Source organism: Callospermophilus lateralis, chromosome 16 (assembly GCF_048772815.1).
Source record: "Callospermophilus lateralis isolate mCalLat2 chromosome 16, mCalLat2.hap1, whole genome shotgun sequence".
Taxonomy (NCBI): domain Eukaryota; kingdom Metazoa; phylum Chordata; class Mammalia; order Rodentia; family Sciuridae; genus Callospermophilus; species Callospermophilus lateralis.
This window is the reverse complement of record NC_135320.1, coordinates 53,126,757-53,150,708: the sequence shown is the minus strand read 5'-3', so window position 1 is coordinate 53,150,708 and position 23,952 is coordinate 53,126,757. Positions and strand designations below refer to the sequence as shown.

Genomic DNA, 23,952 nt, shown 5'->3' with positions numbered 1-23,952 from the left:
TCAGCCCGGGGCACCCTAAACAGCGCGCGTGTCCCCCGCCTGGCCCACTCACCGACTCCGCCGACACGCAGGCCACCAAGCCTAAGGTGAGCAAGATCCACGCACGCTGCATATTCCCCTGGGACCGGCTGCTCCCAGCCGCAGCTTGCAACGAGGGCGAAATGAAGCCTCTGGTCCAGCTCCAGACACAGCCCGCGCAGAGGGAGCCGAGCAGCCGCAGCGACCGCGGCTTGGGCTCGGGGGCTGAGGCTTGGGGCTCGGAGGCGCTCGCTCTCTCCTCCTGCGCCTGCTCCGGCCGCCCGCGCTGCGCCCCGGGAACGCGGCGCCTTCTCACTTGTTGGTTTCTGCACTCCCGACACGGAGTTCGAGCTTCGGAAAGGCGGCTCTCAGGAGCTCTTCTCGACCGGCTGTGGTTTTACTCCTTGGCGGACTCCCTCCCGCGTCGCTGTTCAGTTTCTGATTTGAAGGAATAAATTCGATGGCTTGAAATGGAGCTGCAGCCGAAGTTTGGGGGCAGAGCGGCGGGGGCGCGCGATCCGCGCGGCCGGAGCTCCGGGAGTATCTGGAGAGGAGCGCGTTGGAGCCGGGGCTAGTGGCTTGGCGGCGGCGCCCCTCCTCCTCCTCCTCCTCCTCCTCCCGCGCCGCCACCTCCTCCCGGGTCCTCCTCCTCCTCCTCCTCTTCTTTTGCTCCCGCTCCCTCCCTCCCGCCCTCCCTAGCCTGCCTCTCTGGGCTCCTCCAGGCGACTGGGGGAGAGAAGGCGGCAGTGTGGCTCCCAGATAAAGCCGGGAGAAATTCCTACAGGATTACACCCCGATTGGCAGCTCCGAGCACCAGTGGGTGCCGGCGGCTCTGCGCTGTGGCTGCTCTGGGAACGCTCGTCCGCAAACCAGTGCTCCTTCATTTTCTCGCTCCCCTTTCCCCTTTGGCTGCTTCCTTTCCTCTCTCCTTTACACTATTTTCTTACCATTCCTCCCCCTCTCCTTCTTTTTTCCTTCACTTTCACGATTCTGAAGAAAGGTCGTTGAAGAAACGACGTATTTAGCTTTTGTGCTCCTGAGCATTATTAGCATTATTGCAAGTAGAAAGAAGCCTATTTGAGAGTTTAAAAAATACATATATATATATATATATATATATATATATATATATATATATATATATATATTGCAAGTAGAAAGAAACCCCTTTGAGAGTTTTTTTAAAAAGAAAGTTTATACATATTCCTGAACACCCTCAGCTCCCCCAAACAGGGGAAGTGGAGGAAAGATCCTATAAACCCACTATGCAACAGTTCCAAAGCTCATAATTTCATTAAGGGCTTAAATACCATTCCTGCCTCACACGCAGTTCATGCCCCTAAGGCGTTTTATAGGCTCTGTTTCCGCATAGTGGTATTAGTGTTTGGAAGCTACAAATAAGGCAATTTTGATGAGAAATTGGATGGAGACTCCGAATAATAACAGATTTATGAGAATTTCAAAGAGAGGAGGGATAAAGTTATATCTGGCTTGAAGAAAATAATGAACATTATTTTGAGTGGAGGTAACTGATTCGAAATATTTTGAAATTTTTTTCCTTTCAATTTATTTTCTATGTTATGCTATACAACATGGCAAATGCTATTCCCTTCCAATTTCTACCATCCTTTTTTTCTCTCTGACTTATGGAGTAAATAAATTATGGAGCAATTCTGCTCCAAGAGTTGGGAACTTTTAAGGTACAAAGATGTAGATATATAGATGTGAACAGGTCATGATATTTTTAAACTCAGTATTAGAATAAAATAGAAATATACTGTGAGAACTGCAGTATCTTAGTAACCTATCATTGTCATAAATCCCAAAGAAAGAAATTTAACTGGAGAGTTACAACTCAAAGTTGGAGACATTCAGCTCTTTGGTTTAGTGTGCCAGCTACCCAACTACAAGTACTCACAGGAAAATCTAAGGCATTGGCATCCCAAAACATAATATGGAGAAGCAGAAGAGTAGGTAAAGCAGAAAGAAAAGAAGAAAAAGAGCTGGAAGTTGTAACATCAGTGTTTCTACTCCACAGAGGCTCAGCTGGCATCTTGGCCAATGTGGGTCCAAGGCCATATTTGTACAATGGACTCGTTATGGGTTGAAGAATTTCATAGAATGGGGAAACTGCTGAAAGGAGGTTCCAAAGGAAAATGAACAATGTGGAAGAAATGCATGAAACCCTAAATGACCAGCTCTATCCCAGACAGGTACCACTTAGTGTACTTGCCAACTTTCAGACAAGGCCATTCCTCCATTTTCCCCAACAGTTAAGAATCAAATAAATTAGAATTCCATTAAAATGGGATAATGTATTCATTTGTGCTTTATTAGTTATGGCTGTTTGTGGGGGCATCTGCTTTGCAAGAAGAATGGTGACTGATCCAACTTGGGCAGGCAATGAAGGGAAGTATCTGTCAGCTCTCCTGAAGACATCCTCCAAAGTTCTCTGCAACTTGTTTTTTTAAGATAATAATGTAACATTATGACTATGTGTAACAAGGGAATTAGTACATTTTTATAATGTAAACTATTTGAGTGGTTTACACTATAAAATAAATGAAAACAATAAATTTCAAGGACTTTTGTTAAAATGATGAACAGGTGTGGCAGGAAAGAATCATCTGACAGTATAAAAAGCATTTTCCCAAGGTGTTGGTAGGAATAGGTCATCTATGCTAAGTGAAGAACAGGGGTAGGGGACAACTGATGTCCACTGGCATTAATCAAGAACATGCCTAAACTTGGAAATAATGAAAACATCATGTATCTTTTGCTAACTGGAATTTGTTCGAGAAAATTAAAGAGACTAAAATTCAGTCAAACTTTGCACACTATACCTAATACACTAAGCATAGGTTGTCATATACTCTGTGTCTTCCAGTTTAAGGGCTGTAGTCTAAAGGGCACGGCAAGTGAAATAGCTCAACCAAATAGCTTTACAAATAGCTTCACCGACTACCAAAAGAATAAAATCCACTTCAAAAATCTAAAAAGAAAAATAAAGAAAATGAACAGAATGTAGAGATTAAGACACAAAAATGCAAAAGTTACAGATTAAAGAAAAATTAATGAAAAAAAATAGAAATGAAAGCAACTGAAGACATAGTTTTAAACCTAAGCTGACTTCTTGGTATCTAATTTATCCTATTATAAGTACGGACAAGCAGGTGCTTGGTCCCAGGTGAGCTGTCAGAGTAGGGGAAGCTACAGAAAGAACAAGATGCCACTCTGCTTTTCTCGGTTGTTCTTCCACTTGCCACTCCCGGGAACATTCCCAGGTATCCAGGCTAGTAATCAATTTGGAAGGATCAGCCCTGACTAAATTCACTTGAAAGATGATAGAATCTGAGAGTAAAAGGAAATACAGCCAACCATCTATTAATTACCCAATGCTACTAATAGAAAATAAGCTAAAGTCATGACAAAAAATCTAGAGCAAAACTTATATATATGATATATATGATTATATATAATCATGTGATATATAATCATATATATATATAAAACTTTCTTCTGTTCTTTTCATTCACCTCCATCAAGGGAAGTTGTCTGATATGAGTTTTAAAAATTGAAATAGTGCTAATGTTGAACAAAACTGTCACATTTGGACAGCAGGACACAGATGGGAAAGTCAAGAAACTGTATAATACATAAATTATCCCCTGAATATACAGGAAACAAAACAGTCATGTTGGTTTCCCTAATTGTGTGATATTGTTCCTAAAAGCCTGCCAAAAACCTATGGCTCATCTGCCAGGTGCTCATTGGATATACAGGTGAATTTTCTCAAGCTGTGTTAGAGTTAATACATATTTAAACTGAGAATTGTTCTTACATCGTAATTCTGTGATTAAGGTACATGAGAAATTTTTTCTGAAATCAATTTAAAGAAAAACATTATCCATCATTCTTAGGAAAGTACCACATTTATCTTTAAGTTATTCAGGCTACGTTTGTACGTAACCAGTTGGGCAGAGAAATCTCACCATGATGATTTTTATTGAAAATGACACTTTTAAAAACAGGAAAAATGCATATATTTATGTTTTACAGCATATTGTTTTTGAAATATGGATACATTATGGAATGGCTGAATCAGGCTAATTAGCATATGCATTACCTCAAAGTCACTTTGTTGTGTGTGTGTGTGTGTGTGTGTGTGTGTGGTGAGAACACTAAAAATCTACTCTTTTTTGCAGTTTTCAAGGATCCAAATGTGTTATTAGCTATAGTCACAATACTTACTTACTTCAAAGTTACTTCTCTTGTGTAACTGGAATTTTGTCTTTTGACTGACATCTTAATCCCTTTTCCCACCCCAACCACTATTCTACACTCTGTTTCTGTGAGCTCAATATTTTTAGATTCCACATATAAGTGAGATCATGTGACATTTGTGTGTCTGTACCAAGCTTATTTCCCAGAAGTCCCTCCAGGTCCACACATATTATCAAAAATAACAGAATTTTTTTTTCTTACAGGCAGTATTACATTGTGTGTGTGTGTGTGTGTGTGTGTGTGTTTCTTTATTCATTCATCTATTAATGGATAGTTTTAATTTTATAATTACTTTCAATGGACTATGATTCTAATGGCAGCTAGCCTTAGCTTAGTCAGTCACCATTCTTAGAGATCCATCCTCTGGAGGGAAGTCCTTCATACTGGGTACTAAATAACCCAAACCTCCTTATTCACAATTGTGTAGACCTGTGCTAGAAGCAGAGGAAGGCAGTGGATATGTGGGCCAGCAACCAGTCAGATTCCTTCTTCAGATTATTTCAACAAAGGAGCTCAGGAGTTTGATTGTCCATTGACCAGGGAGTCACCCAAAACCCATGAGGGTTCTGATGCACTGAAACAGAAAAGGTGATCTACGACGGAAAGAAAGTAGGTAAACAAAGAGAAGCAGACATGGAGGACATGTGACTCCAGAATAAAACAGATTTCTGATTTTTACTTTTCCAATTCCTTTTCTGGATTCTTTTGAGACTGGGATCAACTTTCTGCCTTTAGGATCTGCTCAATACTCTGGTATCCTTAAGATGAGTTCCTCCTTTTTCTTTAACTAGTTTAAGAGGAGTTCTGTTTATGGTAAGCAAATAAGATCAGACAAATACAGCTATGAAAACCAGGCAGAGTTGTGGCTATCTTATCTTCACTCCAAATAGAATGGAATTCTTGCCATTTAGTTCTTATTAGGCATGGGTAAAGAACAATCTTAATGAAAACCAAACTACTAATAAAATTATTTAGATTTTCAGAGAAAGAAAAATATGCCTTAATTATTAAATTATTTTGTGTTTTCCATGTAGAGTTAGATATCTTTAAAACTCTAAAAGAAAAATAGAATAGATACTTCTGTGAATGATATTGTGTTAATACTGGGAACACCAGTTTAATTGAACATTTTTTTTTTTTTTAAGATCTAGAAGACAAAGTGCACAAATGTCCAGGTGTAAAACTGTTGCTACATTCTTTCATCTAATGAAACAGGTAGGATGATCATGCCTGGGAAAGTTGTTAGGTAACCCAATATGTTAAGGATACAGAATGCAGGCTCGGCCACCTGCTATTAGGGCAGTCACAGGCTATGCCCTGTAGTGGTTAAAACCTCAGGCTTTGGCAACAGATTGGGGCATGGGGCATGTTGAATCCCAATTCTACCTTGTATTGTGTCCTTAGGGGCCTTGACACCTGAGCAGGTCTCTAAACCTCAGTTTCCTCATCTGTAGATTAGATACATTAGGGTTGATGTGTGGTGTCCATGAGCTAATAACACAAACTATTTAGCAAGCTACTTTGTACATAGTGAACTTTCCATGAATGTCAATTGTTATAAATGAAAGTTGTGATTATGAGTACTTCCTCATAACAAATGCCAGTAGTTAAAGCCAGTCTGGTATTTCCTCTGTCTGGAATAACCCACCTCAACTTCTCTTTTCCTGATTCCTACTTGCTCCTGAGTGTCAGTTTAGAAGTATCCCCATTAGCAAATGCCTGAATGCCTAGTGTGTGCCACACACTTCCAGGAAGCAGCTCTCCCCGCAAGATTAGATAACGGACGTTTCAGATAATTAATTCTCACCTGTTAGTTATGATCTAGAATAGAATATTTGAGTCACTGTAAAATTTGCTCTTAGAAACATATTTTGTTTGACCAAAAGCATAGACAACTAAACAGTATTAGGAAGGGCATGAGAAATGACAGTACATCCCATTCTATCTTTCTTAACAAAAACACCATAGCATTCATGGAGTTAGAACTCAAATGACTACTTTCTGTTACTTTTTCCCATGGCTGTTAGTAATAAGTGCCAAAGGATGGGCAGTTCTCTACAGATTTTTTTCCAGCCCTCCCCAACCCCAAGCTCAGCTCCCCACAGACACACCCAACACCCCAAGGTAACCAATATAATTAGCCCTGAATGAATCATCCCCCTTCCAGCTACTAATGTAACCCTACATGGATAGGCACACACATGAGATTTTTTTTTTGCATGTTTGTTTTTTTCCTAGTTTCACAAAAAATGGGATCCATTAAAACATCTTTTTCATCTTATCTAAATCCCTCTAAGTCACCTGTAGAACTTATTCATGTTCTTAATGGTGTCTAGCACTCCTTAGCATTGGTGTTTCATACTCGACCCAGCCACTTCTCTATAATAAGCATCCTTTCTGCTTCTAGTTGTGCACCTCCCCCCAATACAAACAGTATCACAGGAAATACCTTTGCATAGTTCCTTAAGTACTGCTGATTTTCTTTCTGTGGGCTAGATTCCCAAGAGTGGGATTATTGAGTTGAAAGGTATAAATATTTTAAAAATTTGAGATACTGCTTGACAGTTTTACAACAACAACAAAAAGTTCTCACACTCCCACCAGTGATGTGAGAGTACCCTTTTCCTTTCCCCACATCCCAGCCAGCAATAAATGTTAGCTTTCTTCCCAGCCAATCTGGAAAGGATGAAGTGACAGCTCCCTGCTCTTGTTATGTGCAGTTTCTTGACTACTTGTGCTTTAGAGTCTCTTTTCATGGGTCTGTTGTGTTTGGAACTATGATTTGTCTATTCAAATCCTTTCTCTTTCTACATGGGAATATGCCTTTTTCTTGGAAAAACTTTTATATGGTTGCTATTAATATTACAGGGCTATTAACCCATCTGATATCATTCCTATATAAACCAGGATCATTTCCAATTCTGTATTCTTCCCACTGATCTTTGTCTATTCCCATGTCATAGCTTATTCACTTGATTACCACAATTGCAGAGTACCCTTTGTTATTCCCAGAGACAACCTCCCTGTTCTCCCTAACCACATGGTTGTTTGGTGGGTGATTGTTGGGTTTTTTTGTTTTGTTTTGTTTTTATTGTTGTTGTCTGTTTGCTTCATGACTTCTTAGATATTTTGGGGCATTCTTCCATTCATGTAAATTCTAAAGATGTTGTAGATAACTAAAGTAACCCATTTAGGGATTCCATTTGGAATTGAACTAAGTTTATGTATTAGTTTTGGAACATTTAACAATTTTATGATATTAACCCCTCTCAAACCAGAAAATCAGTTCAGATCTTTTGTAAATATCTGTCCATAAGATAGTTTTGTTTTCCTATAGATCCTGTGAACTTTTTGTTAAATAAGTTCCTATTAATTATATATAGTGTGTCACTATTAGAAATAGTATTTCTTCTATTTTCCTTTGGTAACTTACTGCTAAAGTAAAGAAAATTTTAATTTTTAAATATTTATTTTGTATACCAAATTCCTTAATGAAACTAGTACATTTTTTACTAGAGTCTCATGGATTTCTAGGCATGCAATTATACCATCAGCAAAAAATGCAATTTTAATCTTTTCTAATGTCTATAGAAGTTTTAATAACTAGTTCCTGGTTTGAATAAAAATGGTTTAGTGTGTTGTGTTTTCTAATTTAGAACGAAAGTTGTGGTTAATTTGGGGACTGTGTTTAGTAAGTCAAAAAGTTTCATTATTTATTTTGAATTTTTATTAGAATTGGTTGTTGAATTTTACCAAAGCCCTTCTAGGATCTTTTGATAGAACTCTACAGATTTTAGCTTTTAGTTCATTGATGTAATAGATTGTGTTGATGTTCCCTAAGGATTTTCTGATAACAAGTCACTCCCATACCCCTTAAATAAAACTTTTTATACTTCAGCACACCATTTACTGAGAACTTGTTAATGTCCATTTGCTAATAATTCATTAAGAAGTTTTCGAATCTTAGTTCAAAGTAATATATATCTCTATTTTTTTTTTTATTCCAACTTCTGCTAGGTGTGGCATTAATGTTGTACTGGCTGTGGGAAATGAATTGGGGAGTTTTCTCTATTTCTCCCATCCTAGACTAATTTGAGTAGCATTGAAATTTCAAGTAGCATTGAAAGGTTCCATTCTTTAAAAATAAGACAGCTCTTTACCTAGGAACCCATTTGGTGTTGGTGCCTATTTAAATGATAGCCCTGTTACCCTCTTCTTTCTGTTATAATTGGTCTATCCAACTTTACTATTTCTTTTTGGGTCAATTTTGGTCATTTATGTTTTGCCACAAAATCATTATTATCATGTAGATTTTAAATTTTATTGTAAAAGATTTGCCTTTAGACAGATAAGCATTCTCTAGTGATTTAAAAATTTCTCCCACATCCTTTTCTCATTCTTTAGCTTGTCTCTTTGCTTTATTTATTTATTTTCTTCTTTCTCATCAAGGTCCTGAGGGATGCTTTCTTCTATTATTAACCTTTTTTTTTAAGGTTTTACATTTACCTATCCTTACTTTTATTGTGTTTCTTGTCTTTCTCTTTTACCTTTGTTAATTCTTCTTCCCTTTGTCTGTATTTAAATCCATCTCTTTCTAATTTCTTTAAAAAAAATCTTTATTTTTCCCTTCTGCATTTCCCCCAGGTTACTTGTTCTTTCTGCTTAGGAACTCATAAGATTTTCCAACTACTCTTATAATTTAGGAGTTTTACTGCAATAGGTCTATGTGCCTGTGATTTCTCTTCAATGGATCTGTCAGGTATTTATCCTTAAGTAAAATGTCATTTGTTTGTTTAGTTTTTTTAAATTGCTTTCTCTAGTTTAGTTTACCTCTTTCTTTTTTCTAATATTAAAATTAATTTTAATTTGTTGTTTTAGATATATATGCCAGTAGGGTATATTTTGATATATTACAAATACATGGGCTGCAACCCATTACAATTTTGATCCCATTCTGTGCTTGAACATGAGGTGGAGTTAACACTGATCGTTTATTCATACATAAGCTTAGGAAAGTTATGTCCCATTCATTCTACTGTCTTTCCTATTCCCATCCCCCACCCTTCCCTTCAATCTTTTGTCTAATCCAATGAGCTTCTATACTTTCCCTCCCTTATTATAGGTTAGTATCCACATACCAGAAAGAATATTTGACCTTCGATTTTGGGGGGATTTGCTTATTTCACTTAGCATAATAGTCTCCATGTCCATTAATTTACCTGAAAATACCATAATTTCATACTTCATTAGGACTGAGTAATAGTCCATTGTGCATATATCCTGCATTTTCTTTATCCATTCATCTGTTGAAGGGTACCTATGCTGGTTCCATAGCATGACTATTGTGAACTGAGCTGCTATAAATATTGATGAAGTGGCATCACTGTATTATGCTGATTGTAAGTCCTTTGGGTATATACAGAGGAGTAGAGTAACTGGGTCAAATGGCAGTTCTATTCCACGTTTTCTAAGGAATCTCCACACTTCTTTCCAGAGTGGTTGTACCAGTTTACAATCTCACCAGCAATGTATAAGTGAATCTTTTTCTCCCACATCCTTACCAACATTTATTATTACTTGTATTCTTGATAATTGCCATTCTGATGGGGATGATGTGGAATCTCAGTGTAATTTTGATTTGCATTTCTCTAATTGCTAAGGATGTTGAACATTTTTTATATATTTTTGATTATTTGTATTTCTTTTTCTGTGAAGTATCTGTTCAATTTCTTTGCCCATTTATTGATTTGGTTATTTGTTTTATTGTTTGTTTGTTTTTAAGTGTTAAGTTTTTTGAGTTGTTTATATATCCTGAAATTAGTGCTCGATCTGAAGTGCAGATGGTAAAGATTTTCTCCCATTCTGTAGGTTCTCGGTCCATGTTCTTGAATGTTTCCTTTGCTGTGAAGAAGCTTTTTCATTTAGGACAACCATTTATTGATTCTTGATTTTAATTCTTGTGCTTTAGGAGTCTTATTGAACCAATTAGTCTTATTGAGCCAGTTCCTGGATCAATGTGATGGAGAGTCGGGCCTACTTTTTATTCTAGTATGCACAAGGTATCTGGTCTAATGCCAAGGCCCTTGAGATGAGTTTCGTTCAGGGTGAGATACAGGGGTTCAATTTCAATCTACTACATATGGATTTCCTATTTTCCCAGCAACATTTATTAAAGAGGCTATCCTTTCTCCAATGTATGTTTATAATGCCTTTGTCTAGTATGACTTAACTGTATTTTTGTGGGTATGTCGCCGTGTCTTCTCTTCTGTTTCATTGGTCCTCAATTCTATTTTTGTGCCAATACCATGTTGTTTTTGTTACAGTAGCTCTGTAGTATAATTTAAGTTCTGGTATTGTGATGTCTCCTGTTTCACTGTCTCACTGAGAACTGCTTTGGCTATTCTGGGCCTCTTATTTTTCCCAATGAATTTCATAACTGCTTTTTCTATTTCTGTGAAGAACATCATTGGAATGTTAAAGAGAATTGCATTAAATCTGTATAGTGCTTTTGGTAGTATGGTAATTTTGCCAATTTACCTATCCAACATCATGGGAGGTCTTTCCATTTTCTAAGGTCTTCTTCATTTTCTTTCTTTAGTGTTCTGTAGTTTTCACCAAAAGCCTATTAACAAAGAAAAGACCAGGACCAGATGGATTCTCAGCTGAGTTCTGTCAGACCTTCAAAGAAACTTATACCAATACTCTACAAATTATTCCATGAAATAGAAAAGGAGAGAACCCTTCCACATTCATTCTATGAGGCTAGTATCACCCTGATACCAAAACCAAAGACACATCAAGGCAAGAAAAGTTCAGACCAATATCCCTCATGAACACAGATGCAAAAATTCTTAATGCAATCCTGGTAAATCACCTACAAAAACATATAAAAAAGATAGTGCACCATGATCAAGTGGGGTTCACTCCAGGGATGCAAGGTTGGTTCATGTGCAAATCGGTAAATGTAATTCACCACATCAATAGACTTAAAGATGACTTCACATGATTATCTCAATAGATGCAGAAAAAGCATTTGACAAAATTCAGTATCCATTCATGTTTACAATGCTAGAAAAATTAGGGGTAGTAGGAACATACCTCAACATTACAAAAGCTATATAAGCTAAACCTAAGGCCAACATCATTCTAAATGGAGAAAAATTGGAAGCATTTCCTCTAAAAACTGGAACAAGACAGGGATGCCCTCTTTCACCATTCTATTGAATGTAGTCCTTGAAACCCTAGCCAGAGCAATCAACCAAAAGAAAAAATTAAAGAGATTTAAATAGGAAAAGAGGAGTTCAAACTATCCCTATTTGCTGACAACATGATTCTATATTTAGAAGACCCAAAAACTCCACCAAAAAGCTTATTGAACTCATAAGTGAATTCAGCAAAGTAGCAAGATATAAAATTAACACCCATAAATCAATTGCATTCCTGTACGCCAATGAAAAATCAGCTGAAAGAGAAATCAGGAAAAATATTCCATTCACAAAACTAGCCTCAAAGAAAAAACATAATTGGGGGCTGGGGATATAGCTCAGTCGGTAGAGTGCTTGCCTCGCATGCACAAGGCCCTGGGTTCAATCCCCAACATCACACACACACACACACACACAAAAAAAAAAAAAAAAAAAAAAAACATAATTGGGAATCAATCTAATAAAAGAGGTGAAAACCCTTTACATGAAAACTAGTTTCCCTCTTCCTTGAACTGTTATTGTTTGTCTGTTAAATATCCTGAATAAATATCCTCTGAATTTTTTCTTTCACAATTTCCAACTCTTCATTTTGGCTTGATCATGTTCATGGTCTTCCAGACCATTCATTCAGATCTCTAGAGGTACCTGCTCATGTTTTCTCTGATAAGTGAATGCTGATGCATGCATAGTGAGGCATAGGGATAGGGAAGACTGAAGGAACTTTAGTGTAGCGGGGAGCGAAGGAGGAGTGGGGCTGTGGGGCTGGGAAGGACAGTAGAATGAGATAGACATTATTACCCTATTTACATGTATGATTACACTACTGGAGTAACTCAGCACCATGTACAGTCAGAGGAATGAGAAGTTGTGCTCTATTTGTGCACAATATGTCAAAATGCATTCTACTGTAAAATTTTTTAAAATGTGAAAAAAATGTATCATGAATATGATGTATATAAGAAAGCTGGTTCAAGATGAATGGATAAGGAAAATGTGGTACATACAGACAATGGAATGTTACTCAGCCATAAAGAAGAATGAAAATATGACATTCACCTATAAATGGGTGGAATTGGAGACTACCATGCTAAGTGAAATAAGCCAATCCCCCAAAACCAAAGGCCAAATGTTCTCTCTGATATGCTGTTGCTAACTCACAATAAGCGGGGAGGAGGAAAGAATAGAAGTTCATTAGAGTAAACAAAGGGGAATGTAGGAAAAGGAGGTGAGATGGGATTAAGAAAGACAATAGAATGAATAAGACATAACTTTCCTATGTTCTTATATGAATAAGTGACGAGTGTAACTCCATATCATGTACAACCACAAAAATGGAAAGTTATACCCCATGTATGTATGGTATGTTAAAATATATCCTACTGTCATATATAACTAAAGGAACAAATTTAAAAATTTAAAAAATAGGTACCTATTCTCTCCTTTAATTCACCTTCTGAATTTTTTATTAGGAAATATATATTTTTATTATTTTATTTTGAAATGTTAATTTATTATTATCATGATTATTATTTTACAAGTGAATTTGGGCTCTTTCAGTGCTTATATATTTTTTAAATGTACACATTTTTCTGCCTACTCTAGCAGTTTTAATTCCTTAGGTGCGTGTTCTAATTTTTCTCCATGTTTTTCTCTATCTGCCTGCTACCATCAGATGGGTATTATTGTTGGCTGGTTGGAATAATATTCCATTGTCTTCATGTACCACAGTTTATTATCTGATCATCTGCCGAAGAACATCTTGGTTGTTTTCAAAGCTTGGCAATTATGAATAAAGCTGATATACGTACCTATGTGCAGGGTTTTGTGTGGAGATTGGGTTTCATCTCCTTGGGAAATACCAAGGAGTGTGATTTTCAGATCTCATGGTAAGAGTATATTTAGTTTTATAAGAAACAATCCACAGTGGTTGTTTCTTTTTGAATTTATACCAGCAGTGAGTGAAAGTTCCTTTTGCTTCACATTCTCACCAGCATTTGGTATTGTCTTGCTTTAAATGTAAGGTATTCTAATGGATTCACAGTGGTGTTTCAGTGTTTTTTAGTGTTCTGATAACATATGATGTGGAACATCTTTATATGATTTTTTTTTTTTTTTTTTTTTTTTGGTACCAGGAATTGAACCACATCCCCAGCCCGTTTTTTATATATATTTAGAGACAGGGTCTTGCTAAGTTGTTTAGGGCCTCACTGAATTGCCGAGGCTGACTTTGAACTCTTAATTCTCCTGCCTCAGCCTCCTGAGCTGCTGGGATTACAGGAGTGCACCACCATGCCTGGCCTCTTTGACCCGTTTTTAACTGGGGTTGTTTGTTTTCTCATTGGTGATTTTTAAGACATCTTCATATATTTTAGATAATAGTTTTGTGTCAGATAAGTCTTTTGCAAATGTTTTATACCATCTGTTGGAAGGGTGCTTTAGACTGAAAGTGTATGTCCTGCCCACTTTAGACTGAAAGTGTATGTTGAAACCCAATCCACAGGATGATGGCACTTTGTGGTAGTGCCTTTAGGAGATGGTTGGGTCATAAGGGCAGAGCCCTCACAAGTAGGATGAGTGCCCTTATAAAAGTTGCCCTGCCCCTCCTGCCATGGGGATCCCGAGTAAAGACGGCTGTCTATGAACCAGAAAGGGAACCCTCATCAGACACCAGATCAGCTAGCACCTAGATCTTAGATTCCCAGCCTGCAGAACTCTGAGAAATACGTTTCTGTTATTTATCAGCCACCCAGTCTACGGTATTTATTACAGAATTCCAAACAGATTCAGACAACCAGGGACATGGCATCAAGGTTCAATTTCATTAATCGTTGGGGAAATGCAAAGTACAACCACAGTGAGATCCCTTAAGGCTCCCCAGGGTTGGCTGTAATCAAAAAGGCGGACAATAACAAGTGCTGATGAGGATGCCGACGTTGGAACTCTTACACACTGCTGTTCAGATGCTCTTACACTGAATAAATGATGGCAGCAAATGAGCTTTTCCTGCCTTTTGATACTGAGATCTATTTTCCTAAGAAAAAAAATGAGGTATATGTCACAAAGTGACTCCTGACCACATAATGTTTAGATCAACCATAGGCATGAGCCAGCATGGCATTTTCTGGTTTTTGTTGTTCCCTAACTAGCCTGCTTCCATCTTGTTCTCTTCCCTTCCCTTTCAACATATAATAGCCTCTGCTCAGAAGTATTCAAAGAAGGTACAAAACTAGCTGCTGATCAAGGTCTGTACCATGTTGGTAGGCATTCATGGCAAAGAGAAGTAGAAGAATGCACTTCACCTTAAAACAGCAGGGGTTTTGTTAATATCAGCCTCAGTTCTGTGCCTTTAATGTAAACTGACTCATTCCCACATTTTAGCCCTTTTCCTTGATTGTTCAGGATTCTAATTTTATTTCCAATCTGGGAGCTACTGTGTTCTAGTTCTATTGGTTTTCCCACCTATCGGCTTCATCCCCTTCTCCTCTCCCTCTCCCTTCCTCTCCTGGGGTCCTTCCCCTAATCCTTCCTTTTCTCCTTCTTCTTTTGGTACCAATTACCTCTTGGATTTGATGTCTGAACTCAGTTTGCTGGTTTTGGTTGCCTAGAACACTCTAAAACTGGACTCCCACTCACCTACTTCAGATTCCTTCAGATAAAATACTCACCTGTCTTTGGAGCCTGAGTCTGGTGCCAGACCCGGAGGGAGTAGATCAGCCACTGAGGTTCAAAAGGTACCATTTTGCCTTGTCTAAGCTCTCTAAGTCTTAGTAATGCCCTGTTCAAGTCCCAATAGCTCCTCCGTTACCAACAACATTCAAAGACCTTTTTGATTTGAAGTGGTAATGTAAATGTTAGAGATTAGAGAAATCAGCTAGAATCTAAATAGCCTTATAGGCAAAAAATAAAAACTGAAGAGAGAGGGGGAAAAAAAAACCCAAAACGAAATCCTCTGCATGTCCTTTGTGTCCACCTAGCAGGGCAAACTGTGCACTGGGGAACTTTGAGGTGCAGAGGTCAAAGACTAGGAAGTCATATTTCTAGGTTCACCCCTGATTTTTGAGAAATGAATTTAAGCATTTTCTTTTTTGCTTCTCTCTCAAACTAGAAGGCCAAATGAAAGAATTGAGAGCAGACAAACTGTATGTGGAGGAGACTTTAAGTATCATGGACATATATGAATTGAAACTTGTGAGATAGTTCATAATCTTTGAAATACCAAAAACCACAAATAAACCAATTACGAATTGACCGGTTTTTATTTATCTTTTGGGGGTATAAGAGGACCTCACATACACAAAATTGAATTAACTATAATCAATTTTTAATTCACAAATTCTATTAACTTTTTATTTATTTATTTATCTGAGTTTTTAAAGTATAAAATGAAAACCTCTGAACCAGCCATACAATCTCAGAGCTGCAGTTCTCCCAAAACTTAAATCCTATGTGTGCTGTCTTCCTCAACTTCACAACAAACCACCAAGCTGAGTTTTGTGCTGATCATTTTTTTTATATACACTTAAACAATGAGGTGCTTAATTTTGCTTATTTTGCATCTCAGACTTGCGGTTCTCACTCCCTGTTGTGTTATAAGTCACCCAGGTCGTGGTGGGTAGTTCATGTGTTCTATTGGATAAATGTGCCAGAGACTAATTTATCTATTCAGCTGGGTGACCATCCAGTCGAATGAGTCTCAGGTGATGCAGAGGAAACGCCTAGAAGCAGAATCACTGGGTCATGAGAGATGCAAATGCTCCACTTTACTAGATAATGCCAAAATGTGCCCCCCAATCCATGTGGTGATTCATATTCCTACTTGATGTACAAGTGATTTTGTTGATTTACATCCTTTCTAGTATTTGATGTCAGATTTCTTTTTGCCAATTGAAAGAGTATAAATGGATGTCTCATTAAGGTCTTGATTTGCATTTCCCTTTGTGTTAATAAACTTGAGTATCTCCACAAATGTTTTTTGGACATTTATATTAACTTTTTCTGTGAAATGCTGTGTTTGTTTTTGCCTATTTTTCTATTAGGTTGTCTTTTTTCTTGCTGACTTGAAGGTGTTCTTCATATATGCTAATAATATTATCGTCTATTACATGTGTTACAAATACTTTCTCTTGGTGCATGGTGTGTCTCTTCACTTTTGAAAGGTCACCTAATGAGCACCAATTCTTTTTTTTTTTTTTTAACATACTCACATTTATCAGTCTTTTATTTTATGGGCAGCACATTTGGATAGATGGTTTCAAAAATCCATGATTAGAATGATAGTCATTTACAGAGCTCTCAGGTTTTATGTTTGACATAAATGCTTAACCTACTTAGAACTAATTTTCAAGTTTGGTATGAGGTAGGGATCTGATTTCATTTATTGTTGTTGTTATAAAATAACAACAATAATTGTATCCAACTTCATTGCCTTCAGGTAGGAAGAAGGACAGTCTCAGAAAGAAAACCTGTTGGTGTGAATTTTTCTCAGTAGAGTCAAAGGGGAGAGAAGACTACATCACCCATTTGTGAGAATACAGATCTAAAGTACTGCCCTGGGATTAATCATCAGATTGTAGAAGAGCAAGAGCCTTCAGAATTACAGAATTCATCACTCAGACACCAAAGAAGCTTCAACTAAATCACCCAGGACAAATAAATATCTGACTCATTTCAAGATATCTCTGGGAAAAGATTTCTTATTCCAACCCTTGATTATTTGTCTTACAAAGTTTTCCCTCTGCCTAGTCATAGAATCATGCTCATTTCCTTTACCCTGACCCTTATAGGAAAATAATTTTTATACTATAATAATAATTTGCATATGTATCACAAATGTCTCCCCAAACTATCAGCCCAAATTAGTTTAAATTAGCATTGCAGATAAAGGTTTTGAACCTGACTCCATAAAAACTTTTAGTGGCCTATTAACATTTGCCTCTCTTTTGAAACATGTCATAGCACTGATGTGCAGACTGTAGGGCTCATTAATAGAGGAAAGAATACTGGTGGTGCTCTTTTTATTTTTCAATTATAAAATGTGGCATTCAGTTCAATATTATTTAAGCCTAACATGATTTACCTTTGCCCTGATGAAGCTACAGGAAGGAATAAACAAATTGATAGAGTAATTATTTTAAACAATACCAACAGCAAGAACAATAAAAAACTAAATTGCAAACTGTGAATTTAAATCTTATTCTTGGATTTTTAGAAAACAAGAGAACAAAAGGCAAAAATATCCAAATGGACTTTGGTTCCATTTTGGCCAATTACACACTGAAATAAAACAATAAGAAAACCCTTCTTCCAATTCACATATGTATTAAGTACTAAGATAAAAATAAGACAGAAAACCTACCTAAGCCAGATAAATTTTTAAAAGATCATAAATTCTTTCATTCCTTCCTACTGTGTTCTGATGTTCTTCCCTGGTAGGATGTTCTTGGACCTCTCAGTGTGCTTGTCTTTGACGTTCTCGCTGAAGATTCCCTGTCACAGGCTAGAGGGTACTTTTTTAAAGAGCAGAGTTCAAGTTCCAGTCTTCTGCACCTCTTCAGTGGTCTCAGATAATTATTCAAGAGATAAGTCAAAAAAGATTCAGCAGGTAGCTGGATGCTGTCTATGATGGTTCTATTGCTTCTATGTACAATGGGACCTGGGAATATGCATTTAGGGGTAAGAGAGACAGATAATATGTAAGATTTAATTTCTGTTGTTAGCAAATCTACATTGCAGTAACATTGCTAATAGTAACCTAAATTAAGGTTTAACTGAAGCTTAAAATTGCTGAAATAGACCTTAAAAATGAAGACTGCATTCTCTGAATATTAGTCAATGGACTAGAAGATGTATTTCTGTTTTCATTTGATGTCCAGAGATGTGTATTCACAACTTATTTCCTCCATAAAATTGGAAGCTAATCAAGCTCTTTGGGGTTCAGATTAAAGAGTTCTTAGACTCCTGTCATGCCTATGCAATGAATGTGACGAGTTTTGAACAAATCATTCTATTTTTCATCTGTTTTGGTTAATATATTAAGTGGGGATTATCAACACATTTTACAAGAATTCGTTAGAAATAAAAATATTTCCATATGATTAAGTACTTTGTGCTACATTTACTAGCACAATTCCTCATTTCCCCTTGAAGTAATTTATAAGGCATCTGGGCTCTGGTCTATCATCATTCTTTGTTTAGATTTAAAAAGAGTAATGCAAAGAATTACAGGAAAAAAAAACTCAGCAAATGAAAGTCTCAAAGCATATCTTACTACATGTTTTTAAGAGAGAAATGGAAGGGGAAAAAGTATCTTATCTGTCTTCTTTCCAAGTTTCAACTTTATACTTCAAAAAGGCAAATTTCAAAGAATTACATTACAGATGATCAATGTGAAAGTGTAAAAACACATATGCCAGTGTGTTCCAAGAGGCGGGTGACAGAGGTAAGGAATTGCTTCTCTCTCCTCCCTCCTCTGCCCCACCTTTTATTATTTTTTTTTCTCAAGGTGCTGGGGATCAGATCCAGGGGAGGTAAGCACTCTGTCACTGAGCTACATCCCCAGCCCCTCTGTCCAACTTTGATGCATGAGCACCTCTGGTCCACAGAGGATTTGCAGACTGGCCATGGCTATAGCAGTCTCTCCAGCAGGGCTGTCATGCCTGGTCCCCAGCAGGAATGGAGGAGCCTACTTCCCTCACTGAATCAGCTCAGGGGCAGTTCCCACCATTCAGTTTGGTTTGTGTTTGGTTCCCGGCAACTGTTCAGAAAACTCAGAAAGTCCGTGGGTAAAAAGAAAGGGGATAAAGAAGCAAATGGGTGGTGGAGAGTCACCAAGGACCATTTTTCTTGTCCTCTTTGGGGGCAAGTGATTGGTCATTGTTGGCTGCTCCTTTCATTGAACACTTTTATGACCTGGGGCGGATGCTGTCCTTTAGATTTATTATCCGGAGCCCAATAGAACATACAGTCAGTGTCTTTTTCAGTGAATCTGTCCAATTTTTCAGTGAATCTAAGAAGTGATGTTCTTACAGCTCCCAGAGTTCTTTCCAGTGGCTAGATCTTTGGGATTTTAAAGGTATATGAGGGTGGGGCTGACAGCATTTGTATGGATCATGTGAGAAAAAAGAGTTTAAAAGGGGGTCGGAGTTGTCTTGGATATTGGGCAAAGTCAGAAGCAATGTAAGCATGTAAACTATGGAAAACATAATGAAAAAATCATACAGTACTGAGATACTACAGCCAATAAATGTTTATATATTAAGCAGTATATCACCTAAAGGGAAAAATAAAACAGAAAGATAGTAGTATGAATTGCTGAGTGCCTCAAAATTTAATGATTTATTTTCTTTCTCTCCTCTTTTTTTTTTCTCTCTCATCTCTTCAGGAAAAACTACAAATATAATTTTACTTTCTTAGAAAGTTTTTATTAAGTTTCTATGTGTGCCAAAAATATGAGCTTTTAAGTTTTACTTTTAAGATCTAGGACATAAGGAAGCCTTAAGGGGTAGAAATGTTATTGCTTCATTTTTTTTTTTAAAGGAAAAATGGACTTTGTGACAACAGAGGTTGGGTTGAAAACAGCATTATGCACTCTGTGTGCACAGAACACAATGACATCTGAAGGTGGCCGAGGAACAGAGCCTGGCAGAAACGCATGCTCTTCAGGATGTGTGTGTGCAGGCCAGATGTCGGCTCAGCCCATCATCCTGTGCTACGTTCCCTGCTCTGTCAGCCCCATCTCTCCTTCCTCGGCTGCAATCCACAGTTTATCTTGGTTCCTGGGCCACCACCCATGTGCCCTAAACAGCCCTCATTGTGTGTCTTCAGGTGTTAGACTACATTGGGGGTCGTGTTCCCTAGAGAAAGAACCCAGGACAGGACTTGCTTCGTGTGTGATGCTTGGAGATCTCAGGAAGCACTGCAGGGTAGTGAGGGCAGCAGGAGACTAAAGGGGAAGCAGGTGGCTTCCACAAGATGCCCTCAGTTCTGGAGCATAAATCATTCAGGGGAGTCTGTCCTGCTCAGAGACAAGAGGCACAACTGTTCTAGCCTCCCTCAGGGGCTCCTGATGCTGGAAGAAAGCATCTCAACTCTGGAGCAGGTGGCTTCCACTGCTCAAAGACACTCCTCTGGACACTGCTGCAAGGGTTAGCCTTCAGCCACAGCATCTGCAGAATGTGATGAGGGCTGGGGGAGCAGGGAAAGCCCACCAACCAATAGGTCAAAGGGATGCCAAGGGTTCTGGGTGGGACATCAACATTTTCTGCCTCAGCTTGGCAGGAGAATTGGCCTCCAGACTGAACTGAAATACAAGCAGACCTGGTACAGCCTGTGCTCTGGAGTGAGGGCCCACTTAGCATAAACCTGTCAAGGGTGGATGATGCAGGGATTAAGCTGAGGAATAGAGTTTGCCAACATGGGCTAATCAAGGAATAGGATAAGATAATAATACTAGGAATAACCACATAATTAAAATAACTAATAGTGTTTACTGTGTGCCAGGCACTGTTTAAAAGTGCTTCACTTAAAGGAATGTATTTAATCCTCACAATAACCTGATGAGGTAGATAGTTGTTCTTATTCCTAGTTTACAGATGAGGAAATTAATGCACAGAAAAGTTACATAACTTCACTATGGTTGCACGCCAAGCAGGTGACTGAGCTGAATCTAGGTAGTCTCTGTTCTGGGTCCTTGTAGACAATGGCCTCTCTGAACCCCCATTGCCTCACTGCCAGTGGAGTGGGCATGGAGTACATATGGTTTCCCATGGCTCCTGTAACTAAGTACCACAAACTTCAAGTCTTAAAACAATATAGATTTATCATCCTACAGTTCTGGAAATGAGAAGTCCTTAGTGGTCTCCACCAGGTTAAACTCAGGGCAGCATCTCTTCTAGAAGCTCTATTTTCTTGCTTTTTCAACTTCTAGAAGCTTCTAGAATTCTTTGGCTTATGGCCCTTTCCTCCTCCTTTAAGAACAGCAACGCAGCATCTTCAAATCTATTTATGTTTTCACATTTTATTCTTCTTTTCTCTTCCTCAATTTATGAGGTCATTTGTGATTTATGTTGGGGCCACCTGGATTATCTAGGATCATCATCCCATCTCAAAGTCTTTAACTATTGCATCTGCAAAGTCTATTTTGCCATGTGAGATAACATATTCACAGTTCTGGGAATTAGAATATGGGTATCTTTGGGGAGTCAATCCTATGCCTACCATTGTATGACAAGGAATTGCCTTGGATTTAATTTTGGCTTCATAATTCAGCAGAGGGAAGGTTCAAAATATGTGATAAATTCAATTATAGAAGAATAAAGATGATGCATTTCTTTCACATCTGAGCTGGTAACCTGAGATTCCTATCTGATACTATGACTTGTCTATATGTCTTACACTCCACATTTATTAAGTTGATTATTCATTCATTTATTTAACAAGTTTATTTGCCACATGACTATTATATGAGAGAGGAATTATCTTCTATTGTCTTTGAGTCATTTTACATCTTGAGGTCCACTTGCTACTGGGACTAAGCCACCCCAACCAATGAAACTAATTTTGAGAATGTAATTTGCAATGTGAGCACCCAGAGGTCAGGTCCTCAAGTGTCAAGGTGTTTCCTGTCCAGAGGCTCCTTTTTTGTTGAGATCATGTGTAATTTTTAAAAATTGTGGTAAAACATGCATAAAATTTACCCTCTTCACCATTTTGAAGGGTACAGTTAAGTAGTGTTAAGTATACACATATCAATGTGCGACCAATCTCCAGGATGTTTTCATCTTGCAAAAGTGAAATTCTATACCCCTTGAAAAACAACCTCCCACTTCCCCTTCCTTGTAGTCCCTGGAAACCATCCTTTTACTTCCTTTATGAATTTAACTACTCCAGCTCCCTCATATAAATTGAATCATACAGTATATACATCTTTTTATGACTGGCTTGTTTCGCTTAGCATAATGTCCTCCAGGTTTGTCCAGGCTGCAGAGTGTGTCAGAATTTCCCTCTTTTGTAAGGCTGAACACGATTCCATGTGCATATGCCACATTCTGTTTCTGTAGCCATCCATATGTGGACCTTTGGTCTATTTATCTGTATATCTTTCAGTGTCTTGAAGCCCCTCTCTCCAAGAGGACGGCCCAAAGGCATGGAGTCTTTATTTCTCCGCCTTTTATTGACTCTCCCCATCAATTAAATTCTATTAGAAAATGATGAATCCAAATACTTAGAAGATAGTAGGATCAAGGGATAAATAGATGCAAAGTAAGTTCTTAAAAAGCATTTGAGGATTCACGAGGACATTTCCCCCATGTGTTAGTGTGCTGTGTAAAAAACTAAATCTACCAAAAAAAAAAATCCAACTGAAAATATGAGTAATGAAGGGCATTACTATAAGATATAAAGCCTGAAGTTGACATCAAAACACCCAAAATTATATTCATTAGTCTGAAAATTTTTATTTGCCTCATGCTGAAGAACAGAATAGAATTTTATAGCTGTGTTATGATTACACATAGCTTTCTGCTCTATTATCTCAGAGAAGCCCTATAATTTATACCTCCTATCTTTTTTTATTAAAAAAAAGAGGGGTTTTTTCAGCTTTATGTTAGAACAGAAAAATGATGTTTCTAAAGCCAATTTAGGTCAGAAGTTAGAGTTTGTTTTATCAACTTAGTAATTAAGAAAACTTGGATTTTTTTTGAAAGAACTATAACACTTAACTTTTGATATCTATCCTACAGAAATGTTAGCAAATGTACATAAGGTTACATGAGCAAAGATGTTCACTGGATTATTGTTTGTATAAAGAAAACAGAAATTCTCTGAACACTTAACTGTAATGGTTATATAAATCATAGTATATTCATATTACAGGATAATGTGTGACCATTTAAGAGAACATGGCACATCACCATATCCTCACCTGGCAATAGCTCCAAACATAATGTTATATTAAATAAATAAAAAGCAAGCCACAACTAATACATACATCATTCTTTTGTTCAACCCACATTTGTTGAGAGAGAATTAACTAAAAGATAGTGGTGAGGATTTACTGAGGTATATAATTCACCTGAAGCATACTTCGAATATATCCTAGCACATATATTAAGTGCTCCAAAAAGATTAGCTATTTATTAGATGATGATCTTCTGCTTATCAAATAATAAAATAAGCAGAATAACATACAAGAATAAGTGTGTCCAAGACCCATTCCTTTAAGCAGGGCCAGTGCTGGTGAAATCTTTGGCTTGGTCTCCATTATTCTCTTACCCAGTTTGAAGAGTCCTCTAGGGTCCTGAACTCAAGTGCCCCCATTATTATCATGTCCCATCACTCCATCTACTTGGGATGCCTCATGTGGTCCTTGTATGGATCTACTATCTTTGGCAGAAGACAAAATATTTATTGGTCCTTTGTCCCATTCCTGTACGATTCTGACTGAATT

At 37.6% G+C, this 23,952-nt stretch overlaps 1 protein-coding gene across 1 annotated transcript in view; it reads right to left on the bottom strand.

Moving 5' to 3' along the window:
• Sdc2 (syndecan 2) overlaps positions 1 to 407 on the bottom strand; it is a 104,577-nt gene extending 104,170 nt beyond the window's left edge. Inside the window, exon 1 of the mRNA XM_076835648.2 lies at positions 53 to 407. Within this exon, the coding sequence (XP_076691763.1) occupies positions 53 to 112 (60 nt within the window). The 5' untranslated portion in view covers positions 113 to 407. The remainder of the gene's footprint in view (positions 1 to 52) is intronic.
• Between the last annotated feature and the right edge of the window lie 23,545 nt (positions 408 to 23,952).